At 40.4% G+C, this 20,657-nt stretch overlaps 1 protein-coding gene across 8 annotated transcripts in view; it reads left to right on the forward strand.

Moving 5' to 3' along the window:
* Positions 1-20,657, forward strand: part of EPB41 (erythrocyte membrane protein band 4.1) — a 207,054-nt gene that overhangs the window by 174,317 nt on the left and 12,080 nt on the right. For 5 of the 8 annotated variants that reach the window (XM_027864668.1, XM_027864661.1, XM_027864662.1 and 2 more), the window contains 3 exons: positions 12,021-12,479; positions 13,712-13,840; positions 19,502-19,603. In XM_027864668.1, coding sequence (XP_027720469.1) covers positions 12,021-12,479; positions 13,712-13,840; positions 19,502-19,603 — 690 coding nt within the window. The remainder of the gene's footprint in view (positions 1-12,020; positions 12,480-13,711; positions 13,841-19,501; positions 19,604-20,657) is intronic. The other 3 variants (XM_027864666.1, XM_027864667.1, XM_027864665.1) reach the window with 2 other exon arrangements.

Here is a 20,657-nt window from a genome sequence, read left to right on the forward strand (position 1 = left end):
TCTAGTGTGACAATTGTTAGAATACACCTGCATTGAGGGCGTTCTTGAAAATGATATTAGAAGGGAACAGATAGACTTTTGAAAGTTATTTTCCATAGTAGACCACATCTTTATCATAACAATTGCCTGAAAGATGTAGAGTTTACAAGATCTAACTGCTTATTTTTTGTTGACTATAAAAAGCATTTCATTTGGTAGACAAAAATGCTATCTGAATAGCTTTTTTTTTTTTCAACAAGGTGCCTTTCATGCACATGTTAATATTATACAAGATTCTTTGAAAGAAAGAACAACAGAACTTTGTTGAACCTTTTGATCATTAATATCAATCAAAACATAATACAGGGAACTGTATACTCACCAGATGTGTTCACCATTGTCATGAAGAAGATCCATTACAGAATCCAAGTTGAAGAAGGATTCCCGGTGGATGGTGAAGTCCTCCAGCTGTTCCTGCTTGTGACATGGTATCAAGCCATCAAATATTGCAGAACTTCCTAAATGAAGTCCACAGTCAGCTACTTTAAGAAATTCAACCCTGACTATCTTATACAGGGGAAACAAAGTAAATGAAGAATGCCCATTATCCAGACTATAATATGCAATTGGATATATAATCTAAATAGCTTCTTCTCCATCTGTGTGTGTATGAGAGTATGTATATATTGATAGATATATCAAGCACACACAAATATATATATGTGTCATAATACATGTATATATGCACATACATACAGAGACACATACACACACACACACACACACACACACACACAAATTCTTGGACTTCAAAAGTGAGTAGTTGTAACCAGAATTTGAAAGGAAGGGAGCAGGCTGGATTGCCTTTGGGAAATTGTTTCAGGGAGAAACTTGAGGTCATTAAAAGAACTTTGCAAAGCCTTTTTTAAAATGCCGATATTCTTCTGGTGATGGTTGAGTCATGGAACGCCATAGCGTCTGAAGAATTGAAGTTGAGCGTTACCCAGTGGGTAATGGATAGACACACATGTACATGAGCAGGCTGCATCATCCTGCAAATATATTGTAATTATATTAGAAAAAGTGACATAAAGGATGTTGTTGAAGTATACAGATTCTCTTCATTAGAGTGAGAACACAGGTGCACAGCCCATGTGTTGCTCCATTGTTATCCTTGAAATGTCAAGAGAATGCAAAGAAGGTCACACGACACAGGGCAGATCCTCTGTAGATAAGACATCCCACAGGATGAGCAGGGCTGGATGGCTTGTGATTGGCATGGCTGGAAGGAGTGCCCGTGTCAATGAAATCTCAACTCATTGGAGCACTGAAGACCTCGAAGGCTCTGAGAACTTTGCTGCTTAAAAAACATTTCAGAGTTATTCTGCATTCTAATTAAGGTTTAGTGTCCCCCCCCCTCCCCCACTAAGACTACTCTGTTAATAAGGACTGCACTCTCAAAACAAAACCTGTTGGGGGATCTATATCTCCCCTCTCCCAGTAATATTAATTATTGATTGCAGTTAGGTTTGTTAAAGCCAGATGTGATTTGTGGAGCTAGGGGGAAAGGGGAAGCATGGCTTTTCTATTCTGACCAACCTATTTTTATAAATGACCAGAAATCCATCTGTTTTCGATATTTCATTGTGAACAATGAAGTCAGGCGCTGTAACTGCTCACTGAAGATGTCTCCTCAACTACATATCTTATGCTAGTGTATTAAAAGGTCAGAGTACTATATTTCTGAGTGTCATTCCCTCATATCCTGTTTCATGATCACAGTCAGCTGATACTAGCTGCCTGTGTTCAGATAAAGAAAACCTTCCAGATTAATGGTTTTAGATAACAGTAATAAGTCGCATTAGTGTTACATACAGTATTAATTTCTTTCCCCCCCTTTACAAATGGGGAAACCATGGTCCTTAGAGGTTAAATGATTTTCCTATAGTTACAATTAATGAGCAAAGAACCAAAACTGGAATCTAGACTTTCTTACTTTAGTTCTGGTGTTTATTCCCCTTTCTAATTCTTCTTTTCTATAAAAGTAATGCCATTTCAAATTGCTAGTTTCATCAATGTAGTTGAGCTTCCAATCTTGATACAAATCTCAGTCTCTCCATGCCTTAATATGTGGTCATCATGAGTTTCTGTGGCCAGCAGAATTCATCACCTGCTAACCAAATTTCTGGTGATGAACCTTTCCAATTTTAGTCAGGCTGGTTCCTGTACAAAAGGTAAATTTCAAAGATGAATGGGCAGTGGATGGAAGAAAAGGAAATAATTCATTTTCAAGCTTTGGGATCCAGTTTCATACTCGGTACTGTGTTATATTTGCTATTCTGTAGGAAAATGTTCTAGAAGAAATTTTCCTTTCTTAAATTATAATGAATCTATCTGGGAGAGTCTTCTTCCATTACTGGGAAATATCACCCTCTGCAGTGCAAGGATGTGTGAACATTATCCACCATAGCGATTCAGGGTAATGTCTTGGTTTCTTGGTCAAGAACACTCTACTATGATTGGCTTCTTGATTTGTAGCTTGTTTTGAGAGGGTGCTCTCCAATAAAGCCTTCTGTGCCCATGAAGTGTTGGTGACTGAGACCACTCAATCCAGAGGTTTAGTTGAGTCATGGAGCTGCATGAACCTAAAGATAATTGATTGAAGAACGTTTTACTGAAAATGTCTCCTTCGTGAACATTTTCTTTGATATTTTTTCTCAGATTATTCACTCTGTAACATAAACTTATCATGAATAAATATTGTTGTAAATCTGAGTCCTGTTTCTATTGATCATTAAGGAAATAGGAAGCAATAATTCTCTGCTGAGTTGGGTTCACTGAAAAGAGGCAGGGAAAGCTCTCTAATACTAATAGCTCCCATTAATTTACAAAGCACTTTGCTCACAACAAACTCTTTGGAATAGGTAAAAATGAAAGTTATTCCCATTTTACAGCTAGGTAAACTGAGCATCAGGAAGATAACAACATACTCAGTAAGTATTAGAGCCCAGACTGATACAGGTCTCTTATTCTTTATGTTACAGTATGCTGCTTGAGCTCACATTATCATCAGCAAGTCAGTCTGTTAGTTAGACTGTCTGTATGGCTAAACCCATTTATTTTTCTTTCAATGTACTTAGTTAATAAGAGTTTTACTGACTTACCTCTGGCATAGTCGTTTCTGTGTGCTTAGCCCTAAGATAGAGACATCCTTTAGGTTTAAGATCAGATTTCTTCAAATTATGTATTAAATCTGAAATAAATTTTCCTTAATTTTATCTAGCATTTAAAAAGTTGTGATCTTTGTAACAAAAATCCACGCAGTAAGTTCATCATTTACAAAGAAACATTTTTTTTGACATGGTACATTTTTCTTTTGTTTGAAATGAACACATCACAGATTAACGGTTATCAGCCATCCAACCACTGGCATTCTAATCACTAAGGAGAAGTGTGGGAGTGTGGGAGTGGGTGTGAGATCAGAGACTGATGCCGTTATGTGGCATTAATGGAAATTGTATGAATTCATCTCTGAGCAGACTTCGGATTCTACCCAAGATGAACCTTTCATCTTCCACTTGCATTATCCAGGTGATTATTCAAATCTAGCATTGCATGTGGTGTATTAACTAGCTGAAAGTATATGTCTTGGGACTGTGACTCAGAAATATAAAAGTTATATAGGGAGAAAACTACAATGTTTGACATTGTGTTTCTATAACTTAATACTTTGGGTGGTCGTCAAGAAAGTTAACCTTTCCATGTTGCCTGTAATGGAATTTTTTAATAGAAAAAGACTAATAACTTCTTCTGAATATAGTTCTGTGGAATCAAGATGGTGTTTCCATTCAGTCCATAAGGGGTGGGTGTCTACAAAGCTTAATTTAGTACTGATTTTAGGTTTCCTTGTTAGCCCTTCCTGTTGTTTCTGTTTGTTGTCTTTTGGAATGGGTTGTCCTAAAGTACAGGCAAAGAAACCAATGTTGGACTGTTTCCATGCTAGTAGGAGAGTGGAACCTTCTAGAGGACTATTCTGTCCTGAGTGGGCAACTTCTTGTTGTACTGAAATATAACTGGTCCTCAAAGGCATCTCCTCTACAAGGAGCTTTTGGTCTAATGTCTAATGTTTGCTCAAGTACTTTAATATTTACAGCTCTGTTCAGGCTTGAGAACACCTCTTTGACCTGCGGAGCCCTGTCTGGTGAGTGCAGCTGAAAGGCCAAATTTTCTATTACTTAATGGCTAATTTTGCATCAGGCATTTATCTCAAAGCTTTTTTTGCTTTTGCATTCACCTATATTGGGGATAATCTAATAACACTACTATTTAGAAAATGTTTTTAAGAGTATAATTACTATCAGTCGTTAAGGACCAATTTGATTTAACTTCATCAACTCCTCTTCCCAGAAGTGATCAAAGTCCAAGCTGTATTCCATGTATATGGTAGTGGAGTCTGAAAATGACTTGCAGGTTTTATGGAGAAAACTAGTGAATGCCACAAGGCCATATTTCTTGGGTACAGTCCAAGTAGGAGACAGAGAAAAAAAAGCATAGCTATAGCTAAAGGTGATGTAAAAAAGAGAGTGAAGTTAGGGGAAGGAATTGGTTGATGAAGGCAAAGGATGTTGAATAATAACTCACACATAATGCTCTGGACAGTAGAAAGCACAATCCTATAAAGGTGAGAAAATAACAATTATTATTCCCCTTGTTCAGAGGAATAGACTGAGACTCATAGAGGTAAGAGCACTTGCTCAAGTTCAGACAGTACTGGCTGGAGCAGTGCCTCCTTACATGCCCCTGTGATAGCTGTTGTCACCTGAGATATCTCTTTTTACCTAGGTCTTATGAAAGCTGGAAAGATACATGGTTGTTAGTTTATCCCCATCTCTCTGTGAGTCTGTAATTTCTTTCTATAAGTTTCAAATTATAAGTTGGCCTGTTCTGTTTTTTCACTTGAAATGTACCCAGACTTTTATTTTCATATAGCCTTCTTTTCTTGGGCTTGAGGGTGGGTGGGTGGGGGGTTGAATGACAGATTTTTGTTTTTTGCTTTTTTGTTTCTGTTCCTTTTCTGTGGAAGAATGGTGGGGGAGGGGCGTGCAGAACCTGCTGCTTATCTTGTTATCCTTATACACTGCATTTTCTCATCTAGCTTTTGCAAATAAAGCTATTGCCAGATCTGATTTATCTTTTATTGCAAGTGCCCATCCAAAATTTTTTATGTCTTAAAATCTAATAAGGCCCATTAGCACATTGAAGGTCCTGCCCATTTTTAGTCACAGAAGGGTAGCACCAATGGTATCTGCATTCTAAACTGGGAAGAAGCTCATTGATATGGCTAATGAGTGGATATGTGGATGTATGTGGTTTTCTTTTAGCATTCTTCTGGGTATCTAGAAACGACTCATTTCTTTAGTGCTTGTCAGCGTACAAAGTATTTTCCTCATAGTGACTTTGTGCGACATGGAATACAGATATCCTCATACCTTTCGTTATGCACTTATGCAGTGTCTGTGTTTGATAGGTGAGGAAAGCAGCTGAGTGGCCTCAGAGTGCCCAGGCTGGTGGGATGCAGAGCTGGGATCTAGACCTTTGGGTCCTGAGGCTGTGCTCAGTCCCACGCTGCCTCCAACAAGCTCTTCACTGAGACATCCAGATTCCGTTTAGAAACTCAAGGGTCAGTAACAAAGGAGGCACTCGCAATTAACTGATCTGATCACCCTGTTTTGTTTGCATGTTACCCAACCATGCTGGGAGGAGCGCTTTTATTTATTTAAGTGCTTGATGATGACGATGATGACTATAATGTGTGTTATCATTTCACTTTTGTTAAGAACCAGGAGCTGGACTCTTCGGCTGGCTATTTATGCCTTTCTGTGTTTAGCAAGATAACTTGAACTGTTGCTTCTGTGTACATTTTTCCCACCCCCGCCTTCCAGCCACCCCATCACTTCAGGTACCCAGGTTGCTTCTTCTCCCTATCAAAGTCTGCTCTCTTAAAGGCATCTTATAAACACATCTTCACTAATGTGTAAATAACTGATAAAACCTTAAATGTATTATTCTTCCCAGGAGTGTTTTCATTTTAATCTGTAGACAAAACGTTTGACCAAAGGAAGGCGTTTAGATTGTATGGTCCTGAGAACATTCAAACTTATGAGCAGGGCTGACCATGTTAGCTCACTGCAGCTTAGAAGAGAATAAAGGTAATATGAAAATCAATGAGAGTTGGGGCATAGTGGGGTTTGGGGATTTCAATCTAGGCCTGCCTGGTATGATATGACCCCAACTGAAGACATTTGGCAATAAAGTCATTGATACATTATGAGTAAACCTCAAGGAAGTGTTGTGAAGCCCTGCTATGTGGTGATTGATTACCTTTTTGTAAGATTTCTTTAACTATCTGTTGCCTAAAAATGCTGTTTAGTAAGTTTTGTGGGAACAGTATTAGATGGGGCATGCCTAAGTAGAATGTGACCAGAGGGTGTGTTCTGGGTGTCTTTTGGGAGAGAAGTTAGGAATGGTGACAGGTTATTACCTACCCACCCTCATCCCCACCCCCACCCCCCCAAAAGCAGTACCAGTATGTTAAAGGCCATTTGTGGAGCTTGGAAATAAAAAGTCTGGCAAAGTTGAAAGTAATCAGACATCTTATGTATAATTCCCCCCACACACACTTTTTTAGAACACAAAGCCACAGTTATAGTGTTCGAATTATCTCCTATGTCCCACCTGGATATCTGGACTAGCAGGGAATTGGTGTATGTTCTTGTATTATGTGTGTTTTAATTCTTGTCTTTTCTCCTGTCATTGTTCCTTTCCTCCAAGTTCTGGCTAAAGGGGCTCCCTGAAGTACAGAGAAGACCTAGTTGAGAGCTTACTAACAAGCAGACTGGAAGACTTAGCACCAGCCTTGGTTAAACCCACTGGCTTGGCCCAGTCTTACCAGATGCTTCAGGTGCTCTAGACACACTTACTTTCTAATAGGGAGACTGGATTTCTATGATGTTTTAATTCATGTCCTTTTGTGTAAAGTAAAGCTTAAACTTTGGGGATAAATACCTAATCATGTATCTATTGGATTTGATGTTCTTGAGCTACAACTTTTACTTACTACGTTTTGTTTCCTACAGTACTTCACTGGATGGTTTCACCCGTTGTGAATTCTTTGTTTAGATCTAGACTTCAGCTTTAGGAGCCTTCAGATTCCCAATAGCTCCCGAGAATAACTTTGGAGCATCTTAGGACTTTTAGGCATATATAGGAAGATATACTAAGGAATTCAATCTTCTTCCTAATATCTCTACTTAGGAAATTCCAAGCAAACTAGAATGAGGCTCTAGCCATCTAAAGTGGAGTGGATTTTCTGTATATGGTGTTACTTAACATACTAAACTCTTTACAATTGATTTTTAAAACCAGATTGTCACACTAGGTTCTAGTTTATCATTAGTGAAAATACCTCCAAAAATGTGTGATTTCATCAGTGTGGACATGAACTATCTATCTCAACCCCTCTCTGCTGTAGGATCATGGTTGCACCTTTCATGGCCAGCTCCTGGTGATCTCTTTGAACTTGTTTGCCTGGGCTTGCCCTTACCCATAGCTTCTTCCAAAGCCTTTTCAGCTTGAGCAGGACCTTTCAGAGGTGAAATTCCACTGACATAGCCTTCAAGGGTCCTGGGTCGTCATGGGCCTGTTGCAGTGTGGCATTAGAACAGGACTCAGGTGGAGGTTTAATGATGTCATATTTACAAAGCTTTTTTCCTAAAGCCAATTTGGGGTGGGGTTATGGAGGGGTGTAGTGTCAGGACCCTTTGTGAGGGAACAAACTGAAACTCACAGAGGCTTATAATGATAATAATATCATTATTATTATAATAATGGTGCAGGGCTGGGATTCAACAACAGGTGTTCTGGTTTCAAGTCTTATTCCTTGACACCAGGCAGTTTCTCAGTAGTTAATTCTTTCCTCTAACTCGTCTTTCATTGGTAGAAGCTATTGAGCACTGTTCGTCTTTAAAGTGCCATGTAAAGGTCAGATAATAATGATGCTTTGTCCTCAAGTTTGGATAGCATTAAGATTTTTATCATTACCCAAACCAGAGACTGTTCATAAGTAGACAAAAATGGGATTTAAAAAATTGGAAGAAAAATAGTTTGTTAGGAAAGCTCTCCATCTTTGATATTACTGTTTCTTTTCTTTCCCTTCACCCCAGTAGTAAGTATGAGTAGCTGGGTAAAGATGGTACATAAGTTCCCTTGACAGACCAGTCAGAGCCACTGCATTTCTCCCTGTCCCAGGTATTAATAAATATAAGGCCAAAGTGTGATGGAAACAAGACTTTCTTCAGACAGGGAAAGGTATTGCTTTTCTCTTCCCACTTAAGGGTAAAATTGGTTAATGTGTGGTAGAAATGCTAAGACCTGTGGCAAGGAGGAAGATGTGGCTCTCTTCAGCCTTTCTGGGTAAAGCTTCTCTAGAATACTTGTGAAGTAAGACAATCATTTGAGCATAAATATCTCTACTTTGACAAGCCTTTGACATATGTAAATCTTTAGGTTCAAAAATAGCCTGAAAAGAAGGAGAGGATCTGGTTTGCATTTGATGGAGCTACAGCAAAACTTCAGTAAAACGCCCACATCCTGCTATTAATGCTATCTAGAGTTCAGTAAACCAATGGAAGGGTAATTTAGAACTGTAAAGGCATATACATGGGTTATGGTCTTGAGACATAAAGTACATTTTTAAAAATAGTTTTAATAAAATGCCTCTTTTTTAAAGCTGCGCTTTGGTTCCCTCCCTATTCCCTCTACCACCAAGAAACAACCTCCCCCCCCCCAAAAAAAAAGCCTAGCACAAAAGTATCATACTGACTAAGGGCCATTCTGGTTTAAGTAGACGTTTCCTTTGTGAGTATAGCAGCAAACAATTAACATAGTAATCTTAATGTTTTCTGCTTTTAATTTTCTTAATCAGATAGAATTTTTATGAGATTGAGGATTTCATTCAACTAGCCAGTTTTTATGATGTGTTACATAATGTTCTCCTCAATATCCCTTTCATCAGCTTTATAGTACTATGGATAAGTGACAGCTTCTCCTCTGGTGGCAACAAGGTTCTTATAAGTCTTCTTAAGAGTCAGCAATCACAAAGACTTCTTAAATTGCTTGCTTTTAACCCCATGCCAATATACCTTAATCATGTGATCAATCACATTAAATTTTTGATCAGCCCCATTACAACATGTCAGTGGTTCAAATCTTGATAATTTAGGCTTCTCTTGGAAGGTTCTCTTTAGCTTTCTAATTTAATATATACAGATATATAGTGTCTTTCATCATGTCATCTTTTGAACTTTGCTCACTATCTTAGCTAAGACACAGCATTGTCCATAAAATCTCAGTGTTTAAGATGGTTGATTAATCTTGTGTTATGGAAGCTTTGTGGACTTTCCATCTACCAAGATCTTTCCATTGGGGTCGACTATCTTTCTGATACCTAGGAGAAAAATGTCAGCCACTAGGATAGATTATCCTTAGATTAGAGCTTTAGACGTCCTTTGTGTTCCTTAACAAATATTATTTCAAACAGAAGCTAGCTTGGGGTACATCCCTGTTCTTTTGAGGTATGTCAAAGAAAAAGCCCTTCCACACCACCCAGACCTGTTATTTAAGCTCTCTGCATCTTAGTTATCTTATCTATAAAATGACGGCCTTAGTCCCTTCCGTCTCTGACATCCTGTGGTTCTCTGTTCCTTAGTGTTACTTCAGAAACTGAATGCTTAGCTGGACAGATCATGGTTCTGTCAATTCCTGTGTTCTCATGTCCTTTCTTGGCATGCTTGTTCTGTGTGGAATAGTTCAAGACAAAAGCAGTGGTTCTCAAAGTAACTGAACTGACCCTGTACCAACTTTCAAAGTCTTTACTATGGGTACCACCTTTATCTTTGGCCACTCTATGTGTGTTTTAGATGTATGCTTTAGAAAAATTTTTCATTACTCTAAGTGATATTTCATTCCCAGATGGCACCTTGATGTGACTGTCACCTGTCCTCTCATTAATCAGGGTGATGTAAATTTGGTTCTTTTTTTTTTAATAGACTGGTTTGCCTGGAATATTTTTTAGCCATTCAAATTAAATCATTTCTTATTTAGCAAAGAGTCGTAATAATGCATAAGAATCCTCATGTTGATCTGCATAGAATAAAAGTTGGCATGTATATTCAAGAATGTAGACCCTGGTATACTGCCCTGTTAGGACTCATTTGTTTATTCCCAGCAATTCTGTTTCTTAAGTGGGTCTATGTCAGGGTGGCTTAACCATCAAGAAAAGAGTGGTCAGCTCCCCTAGAAAGCAGTATGGTGCAATTATGTCAGATATCCTTGGCAAAGAGGCCACTAAGAAGTCAAACTTCACAGCTCCTAGTTGTGTCCCTCTCTCAGATCTGTCTTTTACATACTAGATAATATTCATTCTTGATCAATGCAAGACTAACCTGATCTGAACCTAATTTTTTCTAGTATTAGTTGTCCTACAGTTTAAGATGGTAGGCAATTAAGTGTAAGGTTTCTAGACATGGCTTAAGAATGACATTCCTAGGTTATAAGCTTTCTTTCTTAAATTCATAGAGCTACTGTTCAGGGTTACTGTTACATTCTAGGAATGATATATGCTTTAATGAGAAACTGTCTTTTTTTTTAATTGCCATATTCACATCTTGTTGGAAGAACTAAAATGTTAAATTGTTTTCTAAGTATAAATGGTTTAGCTGAACTGTTTTTTAAAACGGTTTTTAAAGATAGTCACTTTAGTATTAAGTTCATGAATCATGTGAGCAGTGCTAAAAGGACTCTTTTCCTAAACCAACATGCAGGCATCGTCATAATGTGGGCTGTTTTTTCAGAATGTTGCCAGCAAACCAGTGCTAGCTGACTCTGATGTTGTTTGGCTTTCTTAAGGTTGTTTGTTGCTCAGATGGCTAATCCTGCTTTCTTATTTATGTCACTTGTGTCTCTTCTCCCCGACCAATTCTTGCCATTTTTGTCACCTTCCTGAGAGTTTTAGGGTTAGCTAGATTACTTTCTACTGCTGCAGAAAATACTGATACAGGATTGCTTTGAAGCATTCATTTATGACAAGGTATTTAGCCACTAGCCTAAGAGTAAACCATGGTTCCTAATCCCTAAGGTATTCTATATTTCTTGGAGATATTACATAGTTCATCTGCCAGATGGTAGTCTTTCCCTGGTGTTGGATCATTTCAAGTCATATTTTTTGCCCATCTTCAGTAAAGCCTCTTTAGGGAGTTTTCTTAAAAATATAAAAAAGGCATTTGAACATTAGTATTGAAATTGATGCTATAACATTGATTGCAGTTGGTCAGTGCTTGGGCATCCATATACTAACACAGCTTCTCTGTTGTTGGCAGGCAAAGGGAAATCTGGATCATAAGCCTGATGGTGCCATCAGGAGCTAGTACAGTGATCAATCAACTTTTAAGATGGTGAATCAGGATTAGGTGATGCAACTCAACCAGCATTTTATTTAAATTATCATTCTCAAGAATATATATGAATTCCTTAATGAGGTGAAACCTCCTCTGTGCTCAGATCCTTCCTGGGAAATGAATGTTTAGGAGTGACAAATTGATTTTTCTAGGCACCAAAGAAATCATGTAGGGAAACCCAGAGGGTGCTTGATACTGAGCAAGATATATCCCCCAAATTCTTCAGACTAATTATATAAAGGTCTACACAAATGCTTGACTGAAATTAGAGTGCAGCACCTTCCTGGTAGTTGCAGTGACTCTGGCTGCATGGACCATCCCTAGCAATAGTTCTTGGTTCTGAAACCTATGAAAGCTAGGAGTTCTTGGCTTATGCCAATGTTATTGTTATTTCCACCCTTAAAAATCCACAGGAATAGCAAAAGATTTGGTCTTCCTTTAAGACCATCTGCTTCTATTAATTCGAAGCGTTCCCCCTTTATTCCTAATATTATCTTCTTGCCTTTGTGTATATTCATTCACTTGTAGACTATGAATGACATTCCTAAAGAGGAAGTGGATGCAGTGACAGAGAAACGAAACCTTGACTCTGAATGGGAGGGCCTTGAGCATTCAGTAGCTCATAGTGGGACCCAAATGACAACCCCCTCGGAGTCTCTACAAAGCCACGACTTTGGGCCTGTCTCCATAAACGTCAAGGAGGCAGAAGACAAGGCACATGGGTCAGCTGGTCTCTTTGATAACAAAGAGATGCAAAGTTGTCCAAATGGGGTATGTACAGGTGTAGAAGAGCAAGCTGGTGCCTTAAAGCTCTCGAAGTGCATGCTCTCAGACACACCTGCTTCCTGTCAGCTGTACACTGGTGAAAAAGAGGCAGAGAGTGGTGAAGACCATGTTACACCAAATGAGCAACCTGGGAAGCAAAATGGACCATATCCTGACTTTCACATGGGTTCAGGGTTCCCCACCCTCATTCGAAGTTTCCAGGTAGTAATGGTTTGGGTCAAATGCCTCTCTTTGGGAGAGGGCCAGAACTCTCCCTGGGATGGTAATGGGAGCAGTTTATTTCTTGCTTTTCTGATTAAAGAATTCTAGAGTCTTTCTCAGAGGAATTCCAAGGCAAAAATTGATTTTTTTTTCCAGCTAATTTGCAAAACTCGTCTAAATAAGCCCTGTCGTGATCATTACATAGACTTTGATAGGGACTTTTAAAAAGGGCACTCTACCTTTCTTGGCTCAAATGTAGATTTATAAAGAAAGGTAAAATTGTGAGACGTCTATGTTTTTGATAACTGCAATTGTTCAGAAAATATAACCAGCTCTGTTGAAAAAGAATAGCTGGTTCCTCACCAAGATTATTTCAGGCCTAAAATAGGAGTATATCTCAGTCACAAAATCTGACTCTGTAAGTTGCTGATAATATTCATTATTTACTTTGTTCTGTTACCCTCCACCATTCCCATCCCAGGGAGAAAGACAAGTGGGTTCTAGTGATCATTGGTACTAATCATTTATGCTGAAGTAGATGACCATGTAACCCCTACACGATCAAGGGGCAGCTTTCAGAGTGATTTACCAACTGGGGAAAGGTGAGCTGATTTGGCGAAGATGGCCTTCCCTTCTTCCACTAATCTTTGTCCTTCTGATATTAATCACCAGGTGGTGGCATAACTGATTTTTCTCTTTACAGCTTTCCGAATACCGTTTCCTTTCAAGAACTCAAAAGTGAACATCTGACATTGATTTGAAAAGAGTTAATGAATTCCAAGGTCACTGTTGTTCATGCATCATTTGGACTTAAGGGAGGAAATGTATGGGCAATTTTTTTTTTTTTGATTGCAGTGATACGGTTACAAGGAGGAAACAAAATAATTGCTATTTGGCAACAGTTTTGAATTCAAATTTTGGCTCTGAAACCAATCCAAAATGCTTCAATTCGTTCATTTTAACTGCAAGATCTTATGGCTACTTTGTTTTTTCATTAGGCATACACAGGTTATTATAGGAATATAATTCTTTACCATCCCTTATGATTTGACACTTTATTAAAACTACTGCAGAATGATTTGCAAATCCTGTGCAAACAACTTTTGGGATTCTGAATTGGATTTTTTTGTTTGCCAAGGCCCTGAAACTTTGATCAGGTCAGTGTCAGAAGGTTGGCGGGCTGTTTCCCTCAGAAAGGACATAAGTAATTTTGCTTTTCCACTGTTTCGTAGCCTCCCCTGGTAAAGACTCAGACAGTCACCATCTCGGATGTTACTAATGCTGGGAAAAGTGAAATCCCAACCAAAGATGTCCCCATTGTTCACACTGAGACAAAAACCATCACTTATGAGGCTGCCCAGGTAAGATACCATTTTTTAAATCTAAATCTTCAGTTACTTATAATCAAATTCTTCTCCGTACTTCTAGCAGGTGGCATTTATTTACTGTTTTTGTTGTTCATAGATTCAGAAGGGGAAAATTACCTTTCATTTATCAGTCAACAGAATGTATTTAGACTGGATGCAGAATACATAGAGAGCCAATTTGATTGCCAGGTTAGTGAGTCTGTGTTGGAAATAAAATTTAAAAAATGAGGTTGCTGAGCTGGTGAGAATAGTGGCCAAGGATAATGCAGGTAGATTATGGGAGGTTTTGAAGATCAGGCAGAAAAGTTTGGATGGGATAGATAATAGAGAATCACTGTTGGGTGTTAGTGGAGTGACAAGATAAAGTCAATGTTTGATGGTGACAGCGGAGGCAGAACAATAGCAAGGTCGTCCAGGCATAAATAAGGTGTTGAAGACTTGGACTTAAGCGATGGTTTTCGAAGTAGGAAGGAAGAAGTGAGTCCATAACAAACTGTGGGTAAGAAAAGGCTGAGAGCACTTAGTGAGTCAGATATAGAGGAGCTGACCATGAATTCAAGACTGTGAACCTGGGTGCTTGGGGGACTCACAGTGCCATTGGAGAACTAGGAAACGCTTGGTAGCCTAGGTCCTCTTCAGACATGTCTCACTACCATATTATACTTTGCAAGCTTATCTGGATTGGGGAGAACTGCTAGAAGGGATGGTTTAGGAGAAAGAAGCAAGTTATTCTATGCCCAAAGAGCTATAAAACCGTGCATACCTTTTCATCCATCAATACCACTTCTAGGTATTGATCCTAAAGAGATCATAAACAAAGGGAAAAGGACCCACATGCACAAAAATATTTATGGCAGCTCTTTTTGTGGTGGCAAAGAATTGGAAATTGAGGGGATGCCCATCAATTGGGGAATGGCTGAACAAGTTGTGGTATATGAATGTAATGGAATACTATTGAGCTATAAGAAATGATGAACAGGCTGACTTCAGAAAAACCTGGAAAGACTTACTTGAACTGATGCTGAGTGAAGTGAGCAGAACCAGGAGAACATTGTACACAACAACAGCCATGTTCTGTGATGACCAACTTTGATAGACTTAGCTCTTCTCAGCAATGCAAAGATCTAAGACAATTCCAAAAGACTCATTATTAAAAATGCTATCCATATCCAGAGAAAGAATTGTGGAGTCTGAATGCCGATTGAAGCATACTGTGTTCTTTCTTTTTTATTTCTTTCTCATGGTTTTTCCCTTTTGTTCTGAATCTTTTTTCACAACGTGACTAATATGGAAATTTGTGTAATATAATTGTACATGTATAGCATATATCAGATTACAGGCCTGTCTTGGGGAGAGGGAAAGGGAGGGAGGAAATTTTAGAACTCAAAATTTTATAAAAGTGAATGTTGAAAACTAAAAATAAATAAATTTTTAACAAGAAGCAAGTTCTTAAAAAGTCTACTAGCCTTAATTTTATTTTCTTTAAATTGGGTTGTTATTCTTGGGACTAATAGGTGTCCTTTCAGCCTCGCCTGGGGGGTTTGGTGACACCTTAGAAAAGGGGTCAAGGAAAGGAGGCTGCTGCCCATGGGACAGGTACAGATAGGGAAGAAACCAGAACATCGTCATTCCCACTTCTGCTCTTTGCAGGGACATAACAAGAAGGTAAGGGGACATGGAGGGGGAACTCATAAGCTGTGTAAGAGGACTCTGCCCCAATGCTTTCATCTCCCTGGCCAGTGAGTGCTTGGTGCCCAAGTTCAGGAGCTGCGTTAGGTGCTAGGGATACAGAGAAAATGAAAAACAGTGCTGCCCTCAAGGAGTTTACACGCTTCTTACTTGGGGCTGGGATACTATATAAACAGATAAGTATATAGGTGATAATTGTATTAGGGAGAGAGCACTGACCACAGGAGGTTGAGAAGTCTTTCTCAGGAAGTAGGGCCTGAAGTGAGTCTGGAATGAAGCAGAAATGCAGAAGAGAGTATTGTAGGAAGGGGGCCACTTAGGCAGTCACAGAAGCAGGAGCTGGAGGACCAAGGTGGATGAAAGCAAATAGGACAATTCGGCCGGAATGTGGAGAGTGTGAAAGGGGACTGAGCCTTACCTCTTTCCTCAGGGGCACTATAAGCGCCCCCCCACCCAGCACCCAGTTTCACCATCTTGAATTGATGTTTGTCTCTTCTCTCCTTCAGCCTTTTCCACATCTAATTCATTGATAAGTCCTGTCAGCCTTTTTTTCAGTTTGTCATGGACTCACTTCCTTCCTGTTTCCAAAACCATCAAGTTATAAGCTTGGAAAGGTAGGCTGGAGCCAATTCGCGAAGATTTTACATGGCCAAGCTAAGGCATCAGTATTTTTTTTTCCTAAAAGCAGTGGCAGTAGGGAACCACTGAAAGTGCTTGAGGAGAGCAGTGATGTGGTCAGACTTGTGCTAAAGGAAGATTGCTTTGGTAGCTGTGTGGACAGGTCGGAAAGGGACTGGAAGTTGTGTGGGCCCGCTTAGGAGGCTGCAGCCATATTCCACTTAAGGAATGAGGGTGGCCTGAACTAGTGTGGTGACCAAGGAAAGGGATAGGAGATGGGTGAAGAAGGTAGCACTGGTCAGACTTGACAACTAATGGAATATGGGGGAGAATTAAGGGTGACTTCAAGGTTGAGAACCTAGATGATGAAAAGGATTGTGGTATCTGCAGCAGAAAAATCAAAATTTTGGGGGAAAAGAAGATGAGGTTCACGTATAAAGTGTTTTGTTTGAGGAAAATGTTAGGGCACTGGCAAGTGACCACTCTGTGGCTGGCTTAGATCTGGGCCGAGCCAGCAGACTGGGATCCAGGAAGGTTGACAGCTTTGGAGTCATGCTCTAGCCATTCAATCAGTTGCCAGGTTTTGCTGATCCTATCTCCCCAATACCTCTTGTATTTGTTGCCTTCTCTCCACTGGTAAGGTCACCACCATTGTTCAGGCCATCATCATAGCTCACCTAGATTTTGCAGCAGCCTCTCCCTGCTTCAGGTCTCTTTCCTCTCTATGCTATTCTACATACAGCTGCCAAAGTGTATTCCTAGAGCACAGGTTTGATCATGTTACTTACCTGGGCTGTAATCCCACCTTGGACACTTGCAAGCTTTGCAACCCTGGACTAGTCACTTAATCCCTGCCAGCCCCTTCAGATGGTCCCCTCTACCATGAGGAAGAGGCTGGACTTGAGGACACTAAGGGCCCTTCCAGCTTTAAAACTATCATCCTAGATCCCTGTTCAGATAAACTGTTAGGGTTCTCTCTTACCTCTAGGATCAAATGCAGACTCCTTTGTCATTTAAAATTCTTCACAGCCTGGCTTCAACCCTCCTGCCCAGTGGTGTTATGCATTACTTGAAATAGTCTACAGCTATTCAGCTGAGACAACTTTCTCTTGCTGTTCTTCATGTACCACATGCTTTCTCCCATCTTCAGCTCTGCATGCCCAGAACGTGCTCATTCTTCACCTCTGCTTCCTAGAATCCCTAGTTCTTTCAATGCCCAGCTCTAATACCGTCTCCCCAAAAATTACATTGTATTTCTTTTGTACATACTAATTATAAATGTGTATGTATTTGTAGATACAAATGAGATAATCATTGTAAAGTGCTTGCATTGGCACATAGAACATGGTAGGTTCTACATAAATGTTAGCTAGTATTATATGCATGCATATTGTCTCGCCCAACACAACGTGAGTTACTTGAGTGCAGGGTCTGTTTCATTTTTTCCATAACCTGGCACATGAATTCTTAATAAATGCTTGTCTGCTGGTTCCTTGCTCTACTAGGTACTTCTTTGGCTGGTAAAGAACTACCACCCTTACCATCCGATCCTTTGTTTCACTTTCTGCTGTTTCCCAGCATTCCCCCTGCAGAGGGGGATCAGTGAGCAGTGGCATTCCCTTCCCTGTTCAGGGAACAGTCAGCCCTTTCTTTCTACAGGAGAAGATTGGATGTCCTCCATCCAGATATCCCCAATAGAGATACTGAACTGCAGGCAGTGTCAAAGCTGAACAGAGCCCAGTGACTCCAGAGAATCACAGAATATCAAAGTTAGAAGGGACTTTAGAAACCATTGACTCCAAATCATGCCTGAAAAATAATCCTCCTGCAACACATCCCACAAGTGGCTGAAAATCTCTGGGGCTGGGGGTGGGGGTGGGGGGGTGGGTCATTCCACCTTTGTACAGCTGCAAGAGTGAGGGAGTTTTTCCTGTTTTAGAAGCTTCAGTGTGCCTCTTTGAGACCCATTGCTCCTAGTTCTGCCCTCTGAAGCCAGGCACAGGAAGTCTAATTCCTCTCTTCACGTATTTAATCTCTCAAGTCTTCACCATTTTTCTCCTCTCTTTTTCCTCTGCTCTCTTCTCCTTTCCTTTCCCCTCCCCTCCTCTCCTTTCCTTTTCCTCTTCTCTCCCCTTCCTCTCCTTTTCCCTCCCCTCCCCTCTTCTCCCCTCCTTTTCCCCTCCTCTCCTCTCCCTCTCCTCTTCCCTCCCCTCTCCTCTTCTTCCCTCCTTTTCCCCTCCTCTCCTTTCCCTTCCTCTCCTCTCCCCTTCTCTCTTCTCCTCTCCTCTCCTTTTTCTCTCCTCTCCTCTCCTTTTCTCTCCTTTCCTTTTCCCTCCCCTTCTCTCCTCTTCTTTTCTTCTCCTCTCCTTTTCCTCTCCTCTCTTCTCCTTTCCTTTTCTTTTCCTTTCCCCTCCTCTCCTTTCCCTTCCTCTCCTCTCCCCTCCTCTCTTCTCCCTCTCCTTTTCCTCTCCTTTCCTCTCCTTTTTTCTCCTTTTCTTCTCCCTTCCCCTCTTCTCCTTTTCCTCTTCTCTCCCCTCCTCTTTCCTCCCCTCTTCCCTCCTCTTCTTTCCTCTCCTTTCCCCTTCTCTCCTCTCCTCTTTCCTTTCCTCCTGTCCTATCCCCTCCTGTCTTCCTCACTTCATCCTCCAGACTATTCTGTAATCAATAAGTAGATCAATTAACTATGGAAAACAGAAAAACTATACTAACAGTCCCTGCTCTCAGGGAACTTCTATTCTAATGAGGGAGACTACCTGTCCAAACCAGATGCAGCGCCTCCAGATGAAAAACAGCTTTGGAGCTCCTTGCTTTTGTCTTCATAAAAGTTTAACTCTGTAGGAGAGATGCCTTGTCAGCTCTTCTTTAAGTGAATTGGTTGAATTTCCCTTGTCTCATTTTTAGAAACTTGGTCAACAAGGGTAGAAATAATATAAAGTACAGAGATATGCTGTAAGATGTGGATTCCTTCTCCATAACACCTAGGCTCCATCAGATGTTTCTTCTCTGTTTCCAGTGGTTTTCTGCCTCTCTCAGGATGGTCCCATGCCCAGGCAGCCAGGCCATGGGACTCCAGTGGTGTTGGCCATCAGCCAGGGTCACATCCCAGCCCATGTTCAGGGTCTGTACCTTAGATTGCCACTGCCTCTTTAGCCACTGAAGGGATCCATCCTTTCCTTACTCAGGCTGACTTTGTCAGAGGGACTGATAGTCAAAGGTTTATTTTACAGAACTTAGGTTATTATTTTAAAATGTGCAGCTGAGCTGAGGGAGCAGCAGATGCTCTGTCTTCGTAGGCCTGTCGTCTTACCCACTGAGATGCTTAATGGCAGTATATGGTTCTCCCTGCAGACTGAGGAGGGCAGTGTTGACTTAGACCCTGGTGTCCTGCTGACAGCTCAGACCATTACATCAGAGACCACAAGCAGCACCACCACAACTCAGATTACCAAGGTAATGTACTATTGTAGAAAGGGAGGCTGGTACCTGCTGGGGTGCTGAATTGACTGCTTTCTTCCCCAAAACACTTTGGCCCAGAGTGTGTGGAGTGTGGAGTCCCACCTTGTCCCCCAAGCACAATTACTCCAAACTCTGCTTCCTGCCTAGAGGCTGAATACTGATCTCTACAATAGCACATTAAAGTGCCCTGTGGGGAAAGGTAGGAGACACTGAGAGATCCCTTCCTAGTGGTCCCAAGGAGATGGGTATGATATAATTTTTTAAGTGTTTTATATGTAATAAGAAAAACAAACCCATGTTCAAGTCCCAGCTACAAAGCTTATTTTGAGAAAAATCACATCTTCTCTTGGTCTCAGTTTCCTCAGCCATCAAATGGAGATAATAATAATTTCATTACTTACCCTGGACATTGGTCAGCCAGAAAGCACTATCAGTGTCAAATATTTATTAATTGTTGCAGTGCCTAACACTGGGGATACAAGTCCAAAGAATGAAACAATTCCTACTCAAAATGAACTTATATTTTAATGAGAGACAAATATATAGAAAAATATGTACATTATAAATGTCAAGTTAAATACGTATGCACACACACATACAAAAATGCAAGGTAGTTTTAAGAGGAAGGAGGGTACTTGCAGCAGTTGGTGGGTCAGAAAAGGCTCCTTGAAGAAGATGGTGTCTAAGTTGAATATTCAGTGAAGAGAAGGAACCTATGCAGCCAAGTAAATAGGAAGTGCCCTCCAGGCATGAGAGATGACCAGAGTGTGGTGAGAGAGGAGCCAAAGGAAGCCAGTTTGGCTGGAGCTCAGAGGGGAGGATGGGGAATAACGTCATGTGAGGCTCCAGAGGGAAGGTGGGACTTCCAAAGTTAAACAGAGTGCTTATATTCTAGAGGTTCTAGGAAGCCACTGGAGTAGGCTGAGAAGGGGAGGTCACATAGCCAGGTCTTCGCTGAAGGAAAATGACTTTGGCAGCAGGTTACAGAATAGACTGGAATGGGAAAGAGACTTGAAGGCAGGAGGCAAGAGGTGATGAGGACCTGAAA

The sequence above is a fragment of the Vombatus ursinus genome, unplaced genomic scaffold, assembly GCF_900497805.2.
Source record: "Vombatus ursinus unplaced genomic scaffold, bare-nosed wombat genome assembly UNPS02014775.1, whole genome shotgun sequence".
In the NCBI taxonomy this organism is placed as follows: domain Eukaryota; kingdom Metazoa; phylum Chordata; class Mammalia; order Diprotodontia; family Vombatidae; genus Vombatus; species Vombatus ursinus.